Source organism: Tamandua tetradactyla, chromosome 11 (assembly GCF_023851605.1).
Source record: "Tamandua tetradactyla isolate mTamTet1 chromosome 11, mTamTet1.pri, whole genome shotgun sequence".
In the NCBI taxonomy this organism is placed as follows: domain Eukaryota; kingdom Metazoa; phylum Chordata; class Mammalia; order Pilosa; family Myrmecophagidae; genus Tamandua; species Tamandua tetradactyla.
In genome coordinates this window covers 22,799,717-22,821,211 of record NC_135337.1, presented here as the reverse complement: position 1 = coordinate 22,821,211, position 21,495 = coordinate 22,799,717, and the positions used below count along the sequence as shown (strand labels likewise).

Here is a 21,495-nt window from a genome sequence, read left to right as displayed (position 1 = left end):
AGCTCTTCTGATTATACAGACCAAGTAGGAATTTAGTAGACTCTATCTATTTTACTTGTAGGTATGCCATAACCTACTAGCCAATGCCATAGGTCTCTGCAAGTCAGATTATTTTGACTGCTGCTTTAAGTCTGCTGTCCCTTATGGTTAGCCATGCCTACCTTGTTTTTGGTGATTAAGTGCTGCCACGTGGCTTCTGCCACCTCAGAATCCTATCATCCCTGTTGTGTTTAAGGATCCCAGTTCAGTGATCAGCAGTTCCCACAGTAATATCTGACCTACAGAGAAGGGCAACTACAGAGCCCTTCAGAGATGATGGAGTCAGTCTCACATATTTATTCCTTACAGTCCTGGTGAATAGTGTATCCTCTGGACATTCCTGGGGTGTGTGAGCAGATCCTCCATAATAAATGCACCCTACCATTCAAATCTCTCTAAGCCTTTAGATGCCTTCACCTACATAATACCAGGGCACTTCTGTCATTTTGGCCTCAGGTAATGTGGGCCATTTTTTGATCCCTGTTTCTGCCAACCATCCAAACAAACTGTTAGAGCCTTTTTTAATCCCTTGAGCTATAACACTGAATGCAGAATCTCTGCTTATGGGCCCATATCAATAAATCAGCCTAATCCAACCTCATATTCCTTCCACCATTATCCCACAGTTTTAATATCTATTCCCACATACATTCTCTTGATTTCTGAATCTACAAATTGGAAAACTCATGTGGTTCTTTTAGAGCATAGCATACCTCCTCATGGGTCTCACTTTGTACCTCACTTTTCGGGACCTGTTGGGCCTTTAGTCTAGTTATAGGTCTAGAAGAAAAGAGGAAGAGTGAGAGTGAGTCATGAAAAAAATTAGAAGTGTCTTTCAAAGCCGTTACCTCAGGACATTCTGTTGTAGTTGGTTTAAGGAGATGTGTGTAATGCCAAGTTATCAAAAGATGAAATGTAATGGTTAAATTCATGTTATCAACTTGGCTAGGTTATGCTGTCTAGTTGTTTGATCAGTCTAGCACTGATTTGATTGTTACTGTAAAGGTATTTTCTGGATTTGAATCGTTAGTTGCTTGATTGCACCATGGCTAATTGTATCTACAATAAAAACAGGAGATTGCCTTCAGCAATTGAGAGAAGTCTCATTCAATCAGTTAAGGGCCTTGAAGAACGGATGATTTCAGTAGTCAGAAAGAAGAATTTCTATCTCTTTACTTCGGTCAGCCAGCTTTGCCTGGGGATTTCACTGAAATCTTCATTAGGGTTCCCAACTCGCAGCCTGTCCTATGAAATTTGGACTTGCCAATCCCACAGTAGTATTGGCCAATTTATATAATAAATCTCATAATATTTACATGTATAGATGTATTATATCCTCTTGGTTCTGAGTCTCTGGAGAAACCTGACTAAAATAGAAGGTGCATTATTTATTAAGCTGCTGGAATGCAACATACCAGAAATGCAATGGCTTTTAAAAAGGGAATTTATTAAGTTACAAGTTTACAGTCCTAGTGCCGAGAAAATGTACAAACTAAGGCACCAACAAGCGTTTACCTTCACTCAAGAAGGCTGATGCCATCCGGAACATCTCTATCAGAGGGGAAGGCTGACATCTGCTGGTCCCTTGCTCCTGGGCTTTGCTGCTTTCAGGCTGTTTCCTGTGGGGGTTCCACTTGGCATCTGTGGGCTTTCACTTAGTCTCTCTGGGATACAGCTCTGGCTTCTGGCTTGCTTAACTTCTCATGGGAAGGCCCATGGCAATGTCTGCTGGGCCTTGCTTCTCCAAATGTCTAGGTCTTATGGTGGCTCTGTCAGCTGTGAAGCAACTGTTCTCCAAATGTCCACATCTACTCTGTCAGCTCTGAAGTTTCTCCAAAATGTTTCCCCTTTGAAAGAACTCTAGTAAACTAATCAAGATCTACCTCAAATGTGTGGAGTCACATCTCCATCTAATCAAAGGATCAAACCCACAATTGGACAAGTAGTATCTCTGTGGAGACAATCTAATAAAAAATTTCTGCCCTACATGGACAGGATGAAGCCAAGAAAACGTGGTCTCTACAGTGTCCCCCAAGGTTACATGTGGAGAGAGCTAGTTCATTGTGTAGGCCCTTGGAAAGGGTGGGACTGCTGCTTTCTAAAGCCCCCAAGGATAAATGACTCTCATACTTTGAAATCTAATGGAATTTGCCTTGCAGGTTTTCAGAACAGTTTGGATCTGGTGATCCCTGCGTTCCTTCCAGTTTTCCCCTATGGAAACGGAAACAAGCATCCTATGACTGTCTCTCCTTTGTATGTTGGCAGCAGATAACTTGTTCTGAGTTTTACAGGTCCATAGCTAGAGAATAATTTTGCCTTAGGACAGGCCATGTGTGTAGCTGACTTTGTTGAGATTTTTGTACTGTTTCTGACTTTGTATTGTTGTTTGTATTTTTCCTGAAATACTTTAAGAGTTTGTGATATTGTGATGGAATGAATGTATTTTGCATTTGGAAGAACACGTCTTTTGGGCATCCAAAGGGTGGAATGTGCTTATTTGAAACTGTTATATACCCCAGAAAAGCCATGTCCTTTAATTCTCATTTATTATTTCTCGGTGGGATCTTTTTTATTGTTTCCATGGAGATGTGACCCACCTAATTGTGGGTGGTAACTTTTTGTTAGATGGTTTCCATGGAGATGTGTCTTCACCCATTCGAGGTGGGGTTGCTTACTGGAGCCCTTTAAGAGGGAACCATTTTGGAAAAAGCTTTAGAGTAGACAGAGCCCATACAGCCAGAGATCTTTGGAGATGTAGAAGACAAATGCCTCCCGGGAAACCTTATGAAATGAGGAGAGAACAGATATCACCATGTGCCCTCCCAGCTGAGAGAGAAACACTGAATTTCATTGCCTCCTCTTTGGAGTTAAGTTATCTTTCTCTGGATGCCTTAATTGGAACATTTTCATGGCCTTGGAACTGTAAAACTGCAACTTAATAAAATTCCCTTTTTAAAAGCTGAAAAAAAATGTTTCTGCCCTACAGTAGTCAATCAGAATCAAAAGAAATGGCTACCCCCCACAAGATTGGCTCAGGATTAAAACATGGCTTTTCTGGGATACATAATATTTTCAAACCAGCATAGAGGATAACAATAACTTTAATATGCATAGTACTTTGCAGATTTTAAAGGCATTTTCTATAAACTGCATTATTCAATCCTTTCAACAACCCCTTTTAGATGGCAAGGCAATACCAGAATCCTTGTTTTACACATTAGGAGGCAGAGGCTAGGGAGAGACCAAGTGAGCCACAGGTAAGAGTGCTAATAAGTTTCTGATTTGAAGTTCATTGCTCTTCCCATAATCCAGTAAGCCACTAGAGACATAACTGTAAAGTACATTTATGTTATAGTTGTCTTCTAATGTAATAATAATGAGAATTGTGGAAAAATAATGTTCAGGTGGCTGATTCAGATTTTTAAGAGGCTCTTTAACACTAAAAATATGGTGGGAAAGAATCTCAATGTTACTTCTAAAAACCTTTAAAAGTTAGTTAAACACCCAGAAGGTTAAAGAAAGAAGAAAGGGGATAGAAGCATGGCTAAAGTTTTAATTTTTTGTTGCAGGCCATTTTACAGTATAATTTTTTAACTTTTGTAAAAAGTATTTTATTTTTTATTTCATGCCTTTTTGTTATGGATTGAGTTGTGCCCTCCAAAAAGATATGTTGAAGTTCTAATCCCCAATACTTGAAAATAAGGCCTTATTTGGAAATAGAATCATTACAGATGGAATTAGGCAAGGTAAAATGAGGACATAATGGGATAGGGTAGGCCCTTAATACAATATAACTGATGGCTTTAAAAAAAAAAGAGGAAATTGGGACACCGAGACAGAGGGGCAAACACCATGTCATAATTAAGGTAGAAAATACCACATATTGCTGGCAAGGCACTGGCAGAAGCCAGGAGAGAGGCATGGAATAGATTCAACACTACAGATTTCAGAGGAAGCACGACTCAGCCAGACACTTTGATTCCACACTCTAGTCACCATAACCATGAGACTAAATTTTTGTTGTTTTAAGCCAACCAGTTTGTGGCACTTTGTTACGGCAGCCCTAGGAAACAAAGATACTTTGGGTATAAAATTTTATCCTTTCCCCAAAATATAGGCAATTATGTCAAGTAATGGCAAGGCAAATATATCTATATTCTTACTGAGCTCATTTCAGAATAGTAGAGAGAGATTAGTCTACATAATTTTAAAACAATTTGGGAAAAAAGTACACTTTCATATATTAAATGCTTTTAAAGGCACATAGTTTTATATAAATTTAGCGTCTTTTAGGGGTTAGTTTTTCTTTTTAGCTGGAGGAACAACTGGGCAGTGAAAGAATTTTTTTAAACAGAGAGGAAAAAAATTCTTATTAAGTACAGTGAATAAAATATCATGATTATGATATTCTGTCACAATCATATTGTCAACACCAACTAGTTATATTTTATTGGTTTAAGAAAGCATTACATATTCCATCAAGAAGTTGTTCAATTTAAATAGATTCCTAATTATTTTTAGTCAAATTATTTAAAAATTTACTGAAGAACTTTTTTCAAATTCACTTACCATTCTTTGACAGTTACTTCTCTAATCCCTTCTCCAATGTCTGAGAGTTTGAATTGAATAATCTGTCCATGTAGAGCTTTAAAGACAAATAAGAAACTATCTCATTAAATGCATAAGATGTTGAAGCTTTTACATTTAAAATTAGAAAATGTTTTCTCTGCAGGGGAAGAAGTTATTCTATCTTTGAAGAGAAAAATGGCATTTTATAAATTTTTTAAAGCATAATCACCACTCAGAACCATCAGAAATTTAAATAAATTATTCAGTTACTGGGAGCTACTGATGCTGCCACAAAACTAATATTTTCCAACTTCTAAAATAATGCCTTTTACAAGACTATTCTGATGGTTTGGAACTTTTGCAAGGCTTTTGTGATGCACCCGGAAGTACATGTTCTTAAAGATAATCCACCCTATGGGTATGAATCCACTGTATGTAGGACTTTTTGATGAGGCTACTTCAGGTCAGGAATGACCCACCTCAGTCAGGATGGGTCTTAATCCTATTACTAGAGTCCTCTAACAACAGAATAAAATCCAGACAAAAAAAAAGAGAAAGCCAAGGAAACAAGAAGCTGATACCATGGAAATGAGGATGAGGAAGAACAGCCAGTAGGTCCTCCCAAGTGCCTTGCCACATGGCAGAGGAGCCAAGGATTTTTGGCAACCATCATTGGAAAGAAAGCATAGCCTTGATGATGTTTGATTTGGACATTTTCCCGGTCCTAAAACCATTGTTTAAGCTGGAACATTTCACGGTATTTGCTTTGAGCAGCCTAGGAACTAAAATAGCTATAAAACGCCCTTTTAACAAATTAAGAAGCATCTGAAAAATAGTAATGAACACAAAATGAAACAAAGATATGATACAAAGGGAGATCCAGGTAGATCTCCTTGTTTCTGCGTGTAAGATTTTTTTAAAACATTTTGATTGAGAAATCTTCACACACATACATTCCATAAATAGTGTACAATCAATGGCTCATAATATCATCACAGAGTTGTGTATTCATCACCATGATCATCTTTTCAAACATTGTATCACTCCAAAAGAAAAAAGAAAAAACTCATACATACCATACCCCTTACCCCTCCTTTGCATTGACCACTAGTATTTCCATCGTCCAATTTATTTTACCCTTTATCTTCCCCTATTTTATTTTTTTATCCATATTCTTTTAGTCATCTCTCCATACCCTGGGTAAAAGGAGCATCAGACATAAGGTTTTCACAATCACACAGTCACACTGTAAAAGTTTATCTTTATAATGTCATCTTCAAGAATCTAGGCTACTAGAACACTGCTCAACAGTTCCAGGAACTTCCTTCCAATCACTCCAATACACCAAAAACTAAAAAGGGATTTCTGTCCCACACTGCCAGGGAGATGTCCTTGAGAGTCATGTCCCATGTAGGAGGGAGGGCAGTGAGTTCACCTGCTGAGTTGGCTTAGAGAGAGAGGCCACATCTGAGCATCAAAAGAGGGTCTCAGGGGTGAATCTTAGACCTAATTTTAAGCAGGCTTAGCCTATCCTTTGCAGGAATAATTCCACAGGGACGAACCTCAAGATCGAGCGCTCAGCCTATTGATTTGGTTGTCCCGACTGCTTGCAAGGGTATCAGAAATCCTCCAAATGGGGAAGTTGAATATTTCTTCCTTTATCCCCAGTCTCCCAAGAGGACTTTGCAAATACTCCTTCATTCACTGCCCAAATTTCTCTGGATATATCCAGGCATCACACTAACCTGGACAAACCAAAAAAATTTCATGCCATATTCAAGAGTCCATGTACTTATGGTATTCAACTAAACTGACCATACAAGTTAAATTAGGAAATGCGCTACCAAAAATATAAATTTGGCACCAAATAAACATCTCTCCACTTTAGTGTCACATACAAGTTGAAGTTTAAAAATTTGAACAATATCATCCTTTACCCTGTATTGTGATCTACCTTATTCCTAACCAGATCAGCTTCATTCATATCTCTACTCAAAGTCCGGTTCCTTTTACAACTTTTTAAACAGTTCCTGTATAGGATAGTGCTGACTTTCATAGCTTCAGAGCTCTAACTCTAGGTCTCAGGTGTCACATAAATACCCCAAATTTCTGGGAATGACTAGGTTATAAACAAACAGCTGGTATCTCAGAATTTAGAATAAACAGTTACACCTCTTGAATATATGTGACTGCTGAAAGAGGTTACAATCTAGGATCCTTCACAACAGCCCCCAACCTGATAACCTATGTTCTTGATTTCAGTTTACTGAGTTTTTATATTATAGTTAGTCCATAGGATTGAGGCATGATAATATTTGTGTTTTTGTTCCTGACATTTCATTCAACAAACAGTCCTTAAGGTTCACACACCTAGTTGCATGCCTCACAATTTCATTCCTCCTTGCAGTCACTCAGTGGTCCATTATATGTATACACCTTAGCTCCTCCCATTTCTCAGTCATTATACCTTAGGCCACCTCCACCCATTGTGAATCATGAACACTGCTGCCTTAAACACTAGTGTGCAAATGTCCATTCATATCCCCACACTCAGTTCCTCCACGTATATATTGAGCAAAGGGGTTTCAGGATCATAAGGTAAATCTACCCCTAGCCTCCTGTGGAACCACTACACTGCCCTCCAAGGGGCTGTACCTCTCATTTCGCTACCTAAAGTGAATAGTGTATCTCTTTCTCTGCAATTTGTCTAGCACTTGTTTTGCTCTGTTCATTTTCAAACAGTTTTATTCATACATCACACAATCCAACCTAAATGTATAGACATGCCTTCACCACCATAACATATGTGAAGATACTTCCTTTTCTTCCACAAAGAATCCATACCCTTTCCTCATGCCCCACTCCCCGCCCCCAGCTACTGACATTTAGTTTTGGCAAAATGCCTGCGCTACACTGAGTGGAAGTATATTACAAAGTTACTGTTGACTATAGACTCTAGCTTGCAACGATTGTACTTTTTCCCATATACCATTTATGGGCAATACTGACATTCATCTGTTCTTCCTCATGCAAAAACATTCTTTTATTTGTACATTTAATCACCATCATTGTGCACTCTAAGCATTCCTGAGTTTTTATCATCTATCTTTTCTTCTAATTTCATATGTGACCCCAGCCTTTCTCCTTCAATCATACTCACATTCAGTCATTCAGTGTTGTCATATTATTGTGCTACAATCAGATAATATTGTGCTATCCATTTCTGAATTTTTACAATCAGTCCTCATGCACAATCTGTATTCCTTCCACACCAATTGCCCAAACTCTATCCCATTTCTATCTCCTGGTAACTTGTATCCTTAACTTCAATACTCCAAATTTACTCATTAATGTTAGTTTTTATTAGTGAGACCACATGGTATTTACCCTTTTGTTTCTGGCTAATTTTACTCAGCACAATGTCCTCAAGGACCACCCATGTCATTACATGCTTCATGACTTTATTCTGTCTTACAGCTGCATAATATTCCATCACATGCACATACAGCAGCTTGTTTAGCCCACTCATCCACTGAAGGACATTTGGGCTGTTTCCAGCAATAATGCTGCTATAAATATTGGTGTGCAAATGTCTGTTTGTGTCCTTGCCCTCAAGTCCTCTGAATATATACCTATTATTACCTAATATTGGGATTGCTGGGTCATATGGAAATTCTATACTTAGCATCCTGAGGAACTGCCAAACTGCCTTCCAGACTGGTTGTAACATTTTACATATCCACCAACAGTGGGTCAGTGTGCCTCTTTCTCCACATTCTCTCCAGCCTTTTTTTTTGATAATGAACATTCTAGTGGGTGTGAGATGATATCTCATTGTGGCTTTTATTTGCATTTCCCTGATTGTCAGTGAAGATGATCATCTTTTCATGTGCCCTTTAGCCATTTGTACTTCTTCTTCTGATGAAGTGTCGGTTCATGTCTTTTGCCCATTTTTATATTGGGCTGTTTGTCTTTTTGTTGTTGAATTGAAGAATCTCTTTATATATTCTGGATACTAAACCCTTATCTGATATGTGGTTTCCAAATATTGTCTCGCATTGCATAGGCTGTTCCTTTACTTTCTTGACAAAGCTCTTTAAAGCACATAAGTGTTTAATTTTGAGGAGTTCCCACTTATCTATTTCTTTTTTCAACACGTTTTGGATGTAAGATCTAGGAAACCACCTCCTATTACATGTTGTGCAAGATATTTCCCTACATTTTCTTCTAAAAGTTTTATGGCCTTAGCTTTAATGTTTAGGTCTTAGATCCTTTCTGAGTTAATTGTTCTATAGGGTGTGACATATGGATCCTCTTTCATTCTTTTGCATATGGGTATCCAATTGTCCAAGCCCCATTTATTGAAGAGGATGCTCTATCCCAGATGGGTGGCTGACCACCTTATCAAAGATTAATTGTCCACAGATGAGAGGGTCTATATCTGAACGCTCTATCAATTCCAATGGTCAGTATACTTATGTTTATGCCAGTACCATGCTGTTTTGACCACTGCAGTTTCATAACTGCTTTAAAGTCAGGTAGTGTGAGACCTCCCACTTTATTTTTCTTTCTCATGATATTTTTAGCTACTCAGTGCACCCTTCCCTTCCAAATAAATTTGGTTATTGGTTTTTCTAGTTCTGCAAAGTAAGTTTCTGGGATTCTAAATTGGTATCACATTGAATCTACAAATCAATTGGGGTAGAACTGACAACTTCACTATATTATATAATCTTCTAATCCATGAACAGAGTATGCTCTTCCATTTATTTAAGTCTTCCATGGTTTCTTTTAGCAATTTCTAATGGTATTCTGTGTATAGGTCTTGTGTATCCTTAGTTAAATTTCTAAATATTTGATTCTTTTGATTGCTATTGTAAATAGAATTTTTAAAGTTTCCTCCTCAGATTGCTCATTACTAGTGCACAGAAACACTAGTGATATTTGGGTATGATCTTGTACCCTGCCACATTGCTATACTTGTTTATTAGCTCTGGTAGCTTTGCTGTAGATTTTTTTGGATTTTTGACATACAGTATCATGTTATCTGCAAACAGTGAGAGTTTTACTTCGTCCTTTCCAATTTGGATCCATGAACACCCAACTGCTCTGGCTAGGACTTCCAGCACAATGTTGAATAACAATGGTGACAGTGGGCATCCTTGTCTTATTTCTGATCTTAGAGGGAAAGTTTTCAGTCTTTCCCACTGAGGATGATGTTAGCTGTGGGATTTTCATAAATTCCCTTTATCATGTTGAGGTTGTTCCCTTCTATTCCTCTCCTTAGAATTGGTTTCATCAAGAAAGGATGCTGAATTTTGTCACATGCATTTTCTATACAAACTCAGATGATTATGTGATTTTCTTCTTTGATTTGTTGATATGGTGTACTACATTAATTCATTTTCTTATGTTGAAAAAGCCTGGCATACCTGAAATAAATCCCACTTGGTTATGGTATATAATTCTCTTAATGGAGCTGCTGGATTTGATTTGTAAGGATTTTGTTGAAAATTTTTACATCTATATTCATTAAAGAGATTGGTCTGTAATTTTCTTTTCTTATAGTATCTTTGTCTGGCTTCGGTATTAGGGTGTTGGTTTCATAGAAAGAGAAGGTAATGTGCAGGAGTGGAGACCATGGGCATTTGGGCCACTTCCTCATGTAATTTGCTTGTGCCTTCAGGACTTGCTCTGGCCCTATCTCGTATATACCATTTCCATTTTATGATGGAGGGCTGCTGAGCACGCCCAACGTTATAGCTTGGTGGGTCAGACAACACCCAGCTCATGATCGGCAACTCAGGTCTCACGATAACTTGGTGGCCCACGGTTAAGCATTCAGTCTCTACTAAGGCCCAGTAGCAGGCCAAAAGCTGTTTCTCAATAGGAGAGTAATCTACAACAGATGGTAACACTGCTCCAAAATTCTAAGGGTCTGCATTGTGATTCTCCTATCGGGGCCTGCCAAAGGGCCCAGACAGCATCTCTATTTGCCACTGACACTTCCAGCACCATTGGATCTGCTGCATCATATGGTCCAAGTAGCAGAGCAGCTTGTACAGCAGCCTGGATGTGTCACAGAGCCTCCTCTTGTTCAGGTCTCCACTCAAAATTAGCAACTTTTCTGGTGACTTGATAAATGGGCCAGAGTAGCATACCCAAACAAGGAATATGTTGTTGCCAAAATTCAAAGAGACCAACTAGGCATTGTGCTTTTTTTTTGGTTGTAGGAGGGGCCAGATGCAGCAACTTATCCTTCACCTTAGAAGGACTATCTCTACATGCCCCATGCCACTGGACACCTAGAAATTTCACTGAGGTGGAAGGCCCCTGTATTTTTGTTGGATTTAGCTCCCATCCTCTGACACACAAACTTCTTACCAGTAAGTCTAGAGCAGTTGCTACTTCTTGCTCACTAGGTCCAATCAACATGATATCATCAACATAATGTAGTGTGATGTCTTGTGGGAATGAGAAATGATCAAGGTCCCTGAGGACAAGATTATGACATAGGGCTGGAGAGTTGATATACCCCTGAGGTACGACAGTTAAAGTATATTGCTGACCTTGCCAGCTGAAAGTAAACTGTTTCTGGTGGTCCTAACTAATGACTATTGAGAAAACAGCATTTGCCAGATCAACAGCTGCATACCAAGCACCAGGGGATGTACTGATTTCTGCAAGCAATGATACCACACCTGGAACAGCAGTTGCAACTGGAGTTACCACCTGGTTGAGCTAACGATAATCTACTGTCATCCACCAAGACCATCTGTTTTCTGCACAGGCCAAATAGGAGAGTTGAATGGGGATGTGGTAGGGACCACTACCTCTGAATCCTTAAGTCCTTAAGAGCGGCAGTAATCTCTACAATTCCTCCAGGAATCCGGTATTGCTTCTGATTTATTATTTTGCTAGGTAAGGGCAGTTCTAATGGCTTCCACTTGGCCTTTCCCACCATAGTAGCTCTCACTCCACAAGTTAGAGAGCCAATGTGGAGCCAATGTGGGGATTCTGCCAGTTGCTCAGTATGTCTATTCCAATTATACATTCCGGAACTGTGAAAATAGCTGCACAGTGGGACCAGGGGGGCACTGGACCCACTGTGAGATGGATCTGAGCTAAAAACTCCATCGATCACCTAACCTCCATAAGCCCCCACTCTGACTGGTGGACTTGAGTGACATTTTAGGTCCCCTGGAATTAATGCCATTTCTGAACTAGTGTCTAATAATCCCTGAAACATCTGATCATTTCCTTTTCCCCAATGCACAGTTACCCTGGTAACAGGCCATTGGTCTCCTTTGGGAAGACTTGGAGGAAGATTAACAGAATAAATTTGTGGTAGTGTAACAGGGTCCTCCCCCAAAAGGACCTGGCCTCTCCCTTATTCAAGGAACTCTGGATCTGTAAACTGTCTCAAGTTTGGAAATGAAGGGACCGTGACTCTATTTTTGTAATTCAAGTTAGACTTCTGTTCACTTGACCTAGAACTCTTTTGTTTGTACAGCTCAAACAAGAAGTTAATAGACTGCCCATCTATTGTACTTCTAGGTACCTCATGATTTAGTAGCCAATGCCACAAGTCTCTGTGAGTCAGATTATTCTGACTATTGTTTTGAGTCTGCTGTCTATTACGATAGCCATGTCCATCTCATATTTGGTGATGAAGTACTGCCACCTGGCTTCTGCCAACTCGGGATCCAGTCATCCCCATTGTGTTCAAGGATTCCAGCTCAGTGACAGCAGTTCCCACAGTAATATCTGACCTACAGAGAAGGGGACTACAGAGCTCTTAAAGGATGATGGTGGTAGTCTCACAAATTTATTTCTCACAGTTCTGGTAAAAGGTGCATCCTCTGGACATTTCTGGGGTGTAAGAGCAGGCTTTGCATGATAAATCCACTCTAACTGTCCAATCTCTCTAAGCCTCTGGAATCCCACATCTACATTATACCAGAGCAGTTCTGGCATTTCAACCTCAGGTAATGTTGGCCACCTTTTGATCCATGTTTCAGCCAACCATCCAAACAAACTGTTAATGCCTTTTCTAACCCCTCGAGCTATAACACTGAATGCAGAACCTCTGCTTAGTGGGCCCATATCAATAAATTCAGTCTGATTCAGCTTTATATTCTTCCTACCATTATCCCACACACTTAAAATCCATTGCCACACATATTCCCTTGATTTCTGTCTATATAAATTGGAAAACTCACACAGTTCTTTTGGAGTATAGCGTATGTCCTTATGTGTGATTTTTGCACCTCACCTTTAGGAGCCTGTTGAGACTTTAGTCTAGTTATAGATCTGGAAGAAATGAGGGGTGGTGGGGGTGGGACATGAAAAGAATTAGAGGTATCTTTCAAGTCATTTGCTTCAGGGCATTCATTTGCAGTTTCATCTGGTGAAAAAGGAATAATCACTCTAGCGCTAATCCCTTCAGGTAGAGGTTGGGTGGCCAACTCCTCAGGGGAGGCTGGAGGTAGGGTGGCTATGTCCTCAGGGCAGCCCATTACAGGGTTATCTAGAGAAGACTCTGCATGACCTAGTGTTTCAACCTTTCCACCTGTATCATTATCAATCCATATCACCATTCCATTTTTCAGGGTCCCACTCCTTTCCAATCAATGCCCTCACTTTAAAAGCAGACATCATGCAAGATTGAGATTTCAGTTTATGTTGTAAAGTTGCTACTCTAACAATAAGATTCTGAGTCTGATTTTCAGAGATCTCAAGTCTACAGCTAGAGGAAATAAGATTTTCCTTCAGGGCACTCATAGAAACATTTACATCTGTCAGACATGAGGCTCATTTGAAGCTTTAAGCCCATTCTTTTCACTCATTAATGTACACAGTGTATCTATAACAACAACTAGCCAACATCTCTATACCTTCTATTTCCACAAAACTCTGTAAAGATGTCAAAAACATTATCCCCCAGAGCCTGGCTTCATACAAGTGAAGCATTAGAAGAATTTAATGGTGATATTTTGACTATCTCTTTTGCCAACTCACCCCATGGACTGGCAGTATCATTCTGATTATGGGAATCAGAGTCTTTAGTGTCTCTGAGTCCAGTCAGAGTAGAAAACCAATTGTAAAAACCCATTTAAGATTCTGTTTCATAAGAACCACTGCTGGTACCAAGTTGTATTAGTCACAGTTCTATATGAAACAGAATCAGCAGGAAATATCTGTAGATATAAAATTTATTAAAGTGCCTCACGTAACTGTGGGAATGTAGAGTCCAAAATCCATACGGCAGGCTGTGAACCTGATGACTGCAATAGAGAGTCTAGATAAACTCCACAGGAGAGGCTGACTGGCTGAAGCAAGAAGAGAGCCTGTCTCTTTTGAAACCTCCTTAAAAGGCTTCCAGCGATTAGATTAAGCATCACTCATTGCAGAAGACACTCCCCTTGGCTGATTACAAATGGAATCAGCTGTGGATGCAGCTGGCATAATCATGATTTAATTCCATGAAATGTCCTCATAGCAAAAGACAGGCCAGCACTTGCTAAACCAGTAAACGGGTATCAACTGACCAAGCTGATATATGAACCAAACCATGACACTAGTAATCACAAATCTACAAGTAAGTACGTTTTAGCACCTCTATATAAAATAATATTATGCCAGGAACAGCACATGCAAAAGCATGGGAATATGATGGAACATGGCACAGTTAGGGAAAAATAATTCAAAATGGATGAAGATAGTGTATGTGGTAAAAAAAAAAAAAATTGGCCCCGATTTAAAAAGGCTTTTCATGCCATGCTGAGGAGTTTGGCATTTATCCTACAGGTGATCAGGAGCCATTGATCGATTAATATGGCCATAAATTCTTTGCAGTCCCTTCCATCAAGAGGTATTTCACCACCTCTTAAATTTTTGCCGACTTGTGACTTACCTTGACCAATAGTATGTATCAGAAATGAAGCTGTGAAGTACTGGAGCCTAGGCCTCTAAAGCCTTGCTGCTTCCACATTCTCCTTATTGAATGGTGACCTGAGATCCACCTATCCAGAGATTGATCTAGTCCACTGGAGGATGAGAGGACACGTGGAGGAGAAATGAGGCACCCCAGATGAAAACCATTACCAACTACCAGACATGAGACTAAGACCATCTTGGACTTCCCAGCGCAGATGAATCTCTAACTGAATGTAGTCACATAAGTGGGCCCAGGCAAAACCAGCAAGGAACCACCCAGCCAACTCACAGAATAATTTATTATTGTTGCTGGAAGCCACTAAGTTTTGGAGTGCTTTGTTATAGAACAGTAATTAACTGATACAGTCTCCCACCTGCAATTTCAGATCTATATTGTCAGAAAAAAATATCTCTGGCAGTAACATGGTGGATGGAGTTGGGCTGAGGATAGTAGAGGCAAGACTAGAGCTAGGGAAAGCTGTTAGGCGCTTACTATAGGTAAGAAACTGATGTATGGAACTTAAATATCTACATATTTTTCAAAGTTGTCTGAAAAGGACAAATTAACAAATGCATTATGGTACCTCTATACAAAGTATCAAAATATAACATGTAAAACTGATTCGCCAAGGTAATCAATTTGAGTCGACAATGACTCCAGGTTTGTAGCTTAACTATTTACTAAGTAAAGGAAAACAGGATGAAGAGATTTGGAGAAGACAGACTGAGGTTGAGGAGTCTGAATTATACTGGAGATGTTCAGGTGGCATGATGAAAGGCAAATGCTATAGTTATGGATTCAGAAGTGTTCACTGCATAGATGGTAGGTGAATGTATGTGTGTAGATGTGGTGCAAGAAGAAGACAGGGCAAAGGATGGATCTTAAGCAAAACTAAAATTTAAGAGAAAAAGAAACCTTTAAAAGAGAATGAGGAGTGGTCAGAGAAAGCAGGTCTGTTCTATGTTCTTTGCATATTCTAATTTATTTAATCCACTAGAGTGTATCTTCGCTTTGTTTCCCAAACACCCACAGTAATATCTTTGCACATAGTAGGTGATCAATAAATATCTTTTGTTGAACGAATGAAATCTTATAATCCAAAAAGGCAGATATTATAATTACTCCCATTTTACAAATGATGAAACAGAGAGAAATTAAGTAACTTATTCAAAATTAAAATAGCTAATAACTGGTATACCAGAAATCAAAAAAGTCTGCAATTGGTAGAGTCAGGAATCCAAACCTCATGATAGCTGTTTAGAGGCTAAAGCAGGAAGTTGGAGTTTCTGCTTGAACCATCTCTATTTTCTTTGGGATATAAAGAGAAAAGATCATCTTTTAAAAACAGAAATCTTTAAAAAAATGATAAAGGAAAGGCTTACATATCTTAAGTAAGATATACATGTCATCTGTGACAGATGACATGTAAAAGGCATGAAAAACTGATCTCAAGGGAGAGGTCTGTCTGAAATTACCCTACTTTTCCGTAGTAGTACAAACCAAAACTCATGTATCTGCCAAAAGCTTAATGCTGCAACAAAAGTCTGTAATACTTTATCAGGGTTCTAAACAGAACATGAGCTAGAAATTTTAGTGCCCTTGTCAAATCAAGTATTTAAGGCCACAAGTTCTTTACAGGAGGTAGAAAAAGGAAATGTCTTTCCTTTTTAACTTGTGAGTTTCTGGAAAGCTACTCCTAAACAGTTGGGTGTAAAGGTAATTAAATAGTAAAAGCCAGGGAACTTTCAATTAGGAGCACACTGCAGACTGGTTTCAATATACCTTCTTAATACGAAAGAAAGATCAAGTGCTTCATCTACCAAGTAACAAGGTATGAAACAAAAGGACACAAAGAAACTCCTATTAAATCAACAAACAATTTATCTTGTCTGAGAAAACTGTGTCAGTGCTGACTACTGCATTTAGAGGACTCAGACGATAAAGAACAGAGGGGCCCAAGACACCCCATCTCCAATATTATGAAAACATAGATTATTAAGAGAAAGTATATGAGGAAGGAGGCTAAGAAAAAAGATAATGAAAAATGGATAGATGCAAGGAGATAGGTGGGGGATGGGCTAGAAAGAAAAGGGCCAGCTTTTTTTTACTTTGATAAGTCTTAATCAAGTACTAAAAAAAGTGAATAAGCTACTCAACATTATTTTATATATGCTATTTTGAGATCATACTTACCAGCAGTTGTTTTCAGGGATTGATGTGGACTATACTTGAATGAAGGATAACCAAAGAAACACATAAATTTTGGCTTCAAAACATGAACATTACAACATGTTTGAAAATAACGAACACAAATCTAAAGGTAGGAAAACAAAAAAGAAAAGCTTTTATAAATGATCTTAATGGCTTATCTCCTTAAGTATATATTGAATTTCAAATCTACTGTAAGAGCAGAACAATCATTATCACAATATAAACAATATGAAATTATCTAGGCAGAAACTAGAATAGATAGCAGCAGTGACAACTGAGCTTATGAAACCTGGTAATTTTCTTAAGTATTTCTGTTCAAGAAATCAAACTCTACTACATAGAAAGCTGTTCTTTTATTTAGTAATATCATAGCCTTAGAGTCAATTGGTTCATGTTTATGACCCTTGTCCAAATATTTTATGAGAGAAAAGAAAATTTTAACAATGTATTCTGTATAAACACATCAACTTATAGGTGTACTTAAGTCATTAAAGACTTCCTGAAGTGAATCACTAGAAAATTCAAAAGTGAATTGCTAGCATATAAAGACACTGAAAATTGTTTAACATTGCACCCAAAGGTTTTCTTATCATAATTTATATGATTCTTTAATTTCAACTATTTTATACAATATCCTGCATAATACAAGACATATATTATAGAGGTAAGTAGACCTGAATATATTCATCTCCATATTTCAAAGCCTAAGTGTCTGGAAGTTAGAATATTTTATTTTTAACGTTAATATTGCAATATTATAAATACCTGGTTAAATGCATCTTATTTTTAAACATAAACTATAGAAATAGAGTTTAAAAAACATATTTTCTAACCTTTTTAGTATGTAAGACAGTTACTTTTATTTTGAAAAAAATTACTTTTTCTTGTATTTTATAATTTAGTGGCGATTAGCCCTTAAAAAATTAAAAAGTCGGGCGGGCCACGGTGGCTCAGCAGGCAAGAATGCTCGCCTGCCATGCCAGAGGACCTGGGTTCGAGTCCTGATGCCTGCCCATGTTAAAAAAAAAAAAACACAAAATTAAAAAGTTACCCTACTCATATTACAATATATATTTAAGGACAAGATGAAAGAACATTGCTCTTTTTCTGACAGTAAATAATACAAAATCAAATGTTTGGTTTATTGACAGGAACACATTTAAATTCTTAAACAATTTTCACTTTAATTTTCAAGCTGTTAACGGTTTCTGAAGGCAAAGAAAAACTGAAGACTTCTTTGCTAAAACAAGAATAATCTTAAATCAGTCAACTGAGCTTTATTTTAAAGAGACCATCCTAAAATAAATGACCTTCATAAAACCTATAATTATTCTTATTCACATCAACATTCAGGAATCAAAGCCCAGTTAGGATAATAATAACAGTTTAAAATTCAAGCAGTCAGTGAAAGAATTCTCTTTTCCAAACATTTCCATTTTGTTTGTTCTTTCCTTCTCCTTCAACCTCCACCATCCTGGCTCTTGGCCAACAGCAGAATCACATGAGTAAATATATTTCCGTTTAATCAGACATTGTAAAAGTTAGGGACAAGAAATGCAAGTTTTGAATTACGTAGATTCATTGTAATTTAAAATAGTTCATGTTTTTAAAACCTTTGAAAGAAAATTAAACTACTAGAAAGCTGTACATTCAACAACAATACAACTTTTACTGAGGCACTATTAATGGTCAAGGGAGGCAAAAACTAGCAAACAACATTTATGAATACCTACTATGTGCTGGACATTTCACATGCATCATCTTTTTTGTATCTCACAATTACTCTCTGGAATAGGCCTTCTTTAACACATGAGAAAACTAATGACCAGAGAGGTGAAGTAATTTGTACAAGGTCACATGGTAAAGAAGTGGCAAAACTAAGCTTTGAAGCCAAATGAATCTGACTCCAAAACCAAAGCTCTTTCTACCATATCACACCACAATAAGTAGAAGAAAAAAATCCAGGTTTTCAAGAAGTTTTAACTCTTTAGTTGAGACAAAACACAAACACGCAAACACTTGCTCAAGAGTGGGCATGCATGCTCTAATTTTTTGTAATAAGAGTGTAGACAATAAGTGCTAAAGGAGTTGAAGTAAAGAATTTTGTTTTTTTTTTCAGATTGGCATAACCTAGGAAATTTTCTAGGAGGAAGATTTGAGTTGGTCTTTGCATAATGGGTATAAGTAATAAAAGAACCAAAGGACATTTTTAAGACAGAAGAAACAGAATAAGCAAAAACTTCTGCTTTAAGCAGAAACTTGCATATGTCTGGTAGGGTAGTAAGCACCTTGATTTGCTTTGATCAAATTTGTAAAAGGGAACAGGAGAAGTAGGTTAAGGGACAAACTGATAATAATTTTCAAAGTCAGACTAAGGAGCATGAATTCATACATAAGGGGTTATTGAGAACATGATTAGAAAATTAATCAAGTAATAGTTCACTGAATAAATTATAACAGGTAAAGACTTGAAGGAAGGGAAGAAGTTGAAACTTACAGTACTTTAAGCATGAAGTTGGAGGCTCCTCACTGAGGTGACTGACAGTGGGAAAAGAAAGTAACAAAAGTGTGACAGGCATTATGTGATTAAAAGTGATGGTATGGCTAAGAAGAGACTAAAACATTAATCAAGCCACTAAAATGGGAGGATAAAAAGGCAACAAAAAGGGAAGGGGAAAAACAATTTTTAAAGCTAGGAAGGACATAATTCTTTTGTCTAGAAACAGATTATTTGACTAGTAAACTAAGGATTAGTCTTCAAATCACTAATTTAAAAAGGACACAACACTTATGGAATTACCATAGTTTTATAGATTTTATACTCAAAGCAATTGTGAATTCACCTATAAACTAGAAGACACCAAATTCTAGGGGTATCATGTATTTCAATTTGCCTGTGACAATCCCAGTTTACCCTTTATGACTCAAGGTAATCATTAATGACACTTTCACTCTCAAAAATGTCCCAGTTTGGGTAATTACACATGCACTCTAACTCCTAATTCACTTATGTGATTAAAATAGGTCTTTCATTGAATTTTTTTCAAATTAATAATTAAAAATATATTTTTCTTGGGGTGGGCCGCGGTGGCTCAGCGGGCAAAGTGCTTGCCTGCTATGCCGGAGGACCTCGGTTCGATTCCCGGCCCCAGCCCATGTAACAAAAACGGAGAAACAGAATACAATAAAAACCAGAAAATGTTTAAAGATGTTTCCCTTTCTTCCTTCCTTCCTTCCTTCTATCCTTCCTTCCTTCTCTCTGTCTTTCCTTTAAAAAAAAAAAAAAAAAAAAAAAAATATATATATATATTTTTCTTGACAAAACAACATACAAACACGAACATTCTTAACATACGAACATTTCATACTTGGTGTACAATCAGTGGCTCACGATATCATCACATAGTTGTATATTCATCACAATGATCACTTCTTAGAACAAAATTTTTAAAAATTAATAATTTTACATGGGCAGGCACCGGGAATTGAACCCAGGTCCTCGGGCATGGCAGGCAAGCACTCTTACCTGCTGAGCCACCGTGGCCTGCCCTAAAATTAATAATTTTAAACCTATAACCAGAACACACAAAAAATAGAGATGAAAAGTTAACAAATTAGCATAATAAGGAAATAATAATAATTCAACAAGTAGTTGTTGTATATTCCTAAGGCCAGCGATTGTGATATGAGCTCAGGGAAAGACAGCTGGATAAGAGACAATATCTAGTCCCTAAATTCAAGCTGCTTACGCTTTACTACAGGAAGATAGACACAACAGAAAAGTTCAATATAATAGGGCAAGTTAATTAAGAGTCAAATACACAAGGTCCTAAATAGTGGCATAACAAGTACAACATAATAATAATATATTAATTTACTTTAGGTGCTAAGAGAGTTCTTGTTGCTTACAACTATTAATAACAGATAAAAATCAAGATTTTTTTCACTGAGTTGTGAACAAGTTTATTAAACATGAACACTATTTGGCAGGAACTGGGAATTATATAGAGAACAAAAGAGACACACAGTTCCTTCCCTTATAGAACGCACAGTGAAAGATACAAACAGGTAAACGGGCAACTATAATGCAATATGATAAGAGGGGAAACAGAGTGCTATAAAACACAATGGAGGGGAGCCTGCCTAGAAAATGTTATCTGGAACTAAGATCTGAGGGATGGATGAATAGGAGTAATCCAGGGGATAAGGAATGTTGCAGATAAGGCCATAGGGAAGAAAGGCAAAAATCTTTAAAACAGAAGAAATACTTGCGGAAGGTCTGGAGTTGTGATAGAGTATGGTGTGTGTGTATGTGTTCAATAAACTGAAATTGTGCAATACAGCTCTAGCACAATTTTGCGTGGGGTAAGGGTAAAGGAGGTGGCAAAGTGGGGCTGGGATGGGTGAGTTTTAGCAAGAAATGATGTCTGAGAAAGGGGATAGGTTCAGATCATAAACCACCTTACAGGTAACTTGAATTTTGGATATTTTGCTGTAGGAGGTTTTAAGCAAGGAATTGGTATCACCAAATTTGTGTCTTACTTTATAAGATCATCCTGGCTACACTATGAACAATGAGTGGGAGAAGGGCAAGACTGGAGGCAGAAAGTCCAATGAGGAAGCAGCTGCCAATGTCTAGGTAAGAGATGACAATTAGCAGGACCAGGATACTTGTAGTGGGGGGTGGGGAAGTGGAGAAAAGAGATTAGATTTCAGAGAGATTTTACAGAGCAGAA

The 21,495-nt window shown here is 37.8% G+C and overlaps 1 protein-coding gene across 2 annotated transcripts in view; it reads right to left on the bottom strand.

Annotated features, from left to right (window-relative positions):
• DBT (dihydrolipoamide branched chain transacylase E2) overlaps positions 1 to 21,495 on the bottom strand; it is a 70,695-nt gene that overhangs the window by 47,281 nt on the left and 1,919 nt on the right. The window contains exons 2-3 of one of the 2 annotated variants that reach the window (XM_077120128.1): positions 16,742 to 16,862; positions 4,609 to 4,684 (exon numbers count right to left, since the gene is read on the bottom strand). In XM_077120128.1, the coding sequence (XP_076976243.1) occupies positions 4,609 to 4,684; positions 16,742 to 16,862 (197 nt within the window). Of the gene's footprint in view, positions 1 to 4,608; positions 4,685 to 16,741; positions 16,863 to 21,495 lie in introns of those variants that run through there. The other variant, XM_077120127.1, reaches the window with a different exon arrangement.